Raw genomic sequence first — 3,297 nt, forward strand, 5'->3', positions numbered from 1 at the left:
GCATTTCCCTGATCTCTAGTAATACTGTGAGAAATCTTGGAGTTATTTTTGATCAGGATATGTCATTCAAAGCGCATATTAAACAAATATGTAGGACTGCCTTTTTGCATTTACGCAATATCTCTAAAATCAGAAAGGTCTTGTCTCAGAGTGATGCTGAAAAACTAATTCATGCATTTGTTTCCTCTAGGCTGGACTATTGTAATTCATTATTATCAGGTTGTCCTAAAAGTTCCCTAAAAAGCCTTCAGTTGGTTCAGAATGCTGCAGCTAGAGTACTGACGGGGACTAGCAGGAGAGAGCATATCTCACCCGTGTTGGCCTCCCTTCATTGGCTTCCTGTTAATGCTAGAATAGAATTTAAAATTCTTCTTCTTACTTATAAGGTTTTGAATAATCAGGTCCCATCTTATCTTAGGGACCTCATAGTACCATATTACCCATTAGAGCGCTTCGCTCTCAGACTGCGGGCTTACTTGTAGTTCCTAGGGTTTGTAAGAGTAGAATGGGAGGCAGAGCCTTCAGCTTTCAGGCTCCTCTCCTGTGGAAACCAGCTCCCAATTCAGATCAGGGAGACAGATACCCTCTCTACTTTTAAGATTAGGCTTAAAACTTTCCTTTTCGCTAAGGCTTATAGTTAGGGCTGGATCGGGTGACCCTGGACCATCCCTTGGTTATGTTGCTTTAGACGTAGACTGTGTTTCATAATTATTGTATGGCCTTGCCTTGCAATGTGGAGCGCCTTGGGGCAACTGTTTGTTGTGATTTGGCGCTATACAAGAAAAAAGTTGATTGATTGAACATACTATGACTGGATATAAATACAGATTGTGAGGTGGAGTAGAGCAGAAAAAGAAGGAAATGTATATACTCTTTCCAACACTATAAATACTATACATTAGATACCAAAAGTAACAATTTGAAATGTACAAATTTGCCAATTTCTCTGTTCTGATTCTTGTTCGTTTTTTTTTTTTGTTTGTTTTTTTTGTGTGTGTGTGTGCTCTGTTCTGTGTTATATAAGTGAACATTATACGTTGTAAAGCTTTAAACAAAGTTGAATAATAAACACTTGTTACAAAAAAAAAAAGAGGAAACACAGTTGTTTGACAATAAATGGCTTCACCCAAAAAACAAAAAAGTAACTGGACCCCACAACTTTAAAGCAATAATACAATTGTAATGTGCTGTAAGAACTGTAACCATAGCAATAATGGCAGACCAAATGAGCTGTCCATCCCAAAAATGAGTTGGTTAATTGGTGCAAAGGAGAATCAGTAGACATAAGACATGCCCTCCTGTTATATGGAGTGCCTGAAGGTGTAACAAAAGAAGAGATAAAAGAAACAGCAGAGACTATCAAAGCCCTGGGAAAAGTTGTAGTTTGGGGCAAAATTTTTAACCCTTCATTACAATCAATAATGGTATTATGTGAATGTCGTGAAGTGGTAGACCACACCAAGATTCCCCCCAGAGATAATGCGATAAGTGGTGGTAGTGGATGGAAAGCAGTGTATTATACTGAGCCCCAGCTGGATGAGTTTGAAGAAAAGCTGCGTGCATTTCTACAGAATGAAGGGAAAACTTTAGAAGCTATCCAGGGTTTGTGCACTGCTAGAGAAGGTCTAGATGACTTCAGTAACCTTGAAGCCATCATCCGTGCAGTTGGTGATATAATGGTCAGAACGAACAAACCGCCCGACAACCACTCTTACAGACATCTAAGGACATTTTCTGGTATCAATCCCAACCCTACTAGAAAGGAGTCCCTAGACAGCTGGCTGGAGCAAGCCTCACTTCTAGTAGATGGTGAATGCTCTAATAAAGAGAAACGAAGGCGAATACTGGAAAGTCTCAAAGGACCCGCCTTGGAGATCATTCAAGCAGTGTGTATGGCTCAACCTGATGCTAGTCCCCACAACTACATAGAGGCCATAGATAGCATTTTTGGTACAGCAGAGTCAGGAGAAGAATTCTATTTGTCGTTCAGAGCTCTCCACCAACAGCCTGGTGAGTGCATGTCTGATTTCCTGCGAAGATTGGAGAGGTCTCTTGTCAAAGTTGTGCAGAGAGGTGGGTTATCTGTTAGTGATGCTAACAAAGCCCGAGTAGAGCAGCTCATCAAAGGATCCACCTCAGACCTCATGTTGCTTCATTTGAAAATTAGGGAGCAGAGAGATAACCCCCCTACATTCTTGAATCTGCTGCGAGAAGTGATTGAAGAGGAAAGTCGCCAGTCAGCTAGACAAAGTCAAGTTACGCATATGTGCCATCAGTGTGTACATACCATTCAGGCAGAAAAGGAGAAAGAGCCTGATTCAGCCTCTCAGGATGAAGTGGGAGCTCAGATTAAAGAGTTGAGAGCACGGTTGGAGGAAAGAAACAATCCACAGCCTCAATCTCTGTCCGATTGTCATTGCAAGGGTCCAAAAGAAAAGAAGAAACTGAAAACTGAGTCATAGTGTGAACTACAGTCACTAAGAAAACAAGTGAAAGCACTAGAAAGTAAAATGAGTGTAATGGCAGTGAAATACACATCAGCCTCCCAGCGAGAACACATGACACACCCCAACCAATGCAAAGAAGCTCCCAGTCACAAGCCTGCTCTTTTCAAAGGAACCTCTCCCAAAGACTCCGATGAATATTTCTGTTACAGGTGTGGAAAAAATGGTCATATAGCTACTAGATGCACTGGGCCAGAGAACTCACAGAAAGTTATAAGTAAGCTCATACATTCGGTGCGAGGAGCACCTGATCCCACCAAGGGGAAGCCAAAGCCCACTGCAGAAAAGCAGTGTGTGGCTAGAATCCGCAAGGTTGAAGTCCCAGAAAATGACACTGACCTAACCTGAGGGTCTTGTGGGTCCATCATTCATTCATACAATCAAAGTCAATGATGTACCTTGCAATGCTGTCATTGACAGTGGGTCTAAAATGACTATCATCTTTGAAAGCTGGTATAACGAGCACTTGGCAGATGTTCCAATAGTACCTTTCTCTAGACTTGGACTCTGGGGCCTCTCTTACACAGAATTTCCATACAAAGGCTATGTTGCTGCAGAGATGGAGTTTACTGAGGAGATCACTGGTGTGTCTGGGAAAGTAGAAGTACTCGCCTTGATCTGTCGTGAGCCCAACTACCCGCAGCAAACCCCTGTGCTTGTTGGCACCAATACGTCTCTGTTCCATCGTTTATGGGAACTGGTGAAGATAGAGATTCAAAAAAAGGATTCAAAAGATTCAAAAGAATTTTATTGTCATATGCACATAGGAACATGTTCCTTGCACAATGAAATG

General features: G+C 41.8%; 1 protein-coding gene across 1 annotated transcript; it reads left to right on the forward strand.

The window, feature by feature from the left end:
- The first annotated feature begins 1,421 nt into the window (after nt 1-1,421).
- Nucleotides 1,422-2,462, forward strand: LOC117511425 (paraneoplastic antigen Ma2-like). The gene has a single exon (XM_034171453.1). The coding sequence runs from the start codon at nt 1,422-1,424 to the stop codon at nt 2,460-2,462; it is 1,041 nt and encodes a 346-aa protein (XP_034027344.1).
- Nucleotides 2,463-3,297: the final 835 nt, after the last annotated feature.

This window comes from Thalassophryne amazonica, chromosome 6, assembly GCF_902500255.1.
Source record: "Thalassophryne amazonica chromosome 6, fThaAma1.1, whole genome shotgun sequence".
NCBI classification, from domain to species: Eukaryota; Metazoa; Chordata; class Actinopteri; order Batrachoidiformes; family Batrachoididae; genus Thalassophryne; species Thalassophryne amazonica.

Excerpts from the sequence above, each read along its gene's own strand:
- LOC117511425 (XM_034171453.1), top strand. The coding sequence starts at position 1,422 with ATGGTATTATGTGAATGTCGTGAAGTGGTAGACCACACCAAGATTCCC.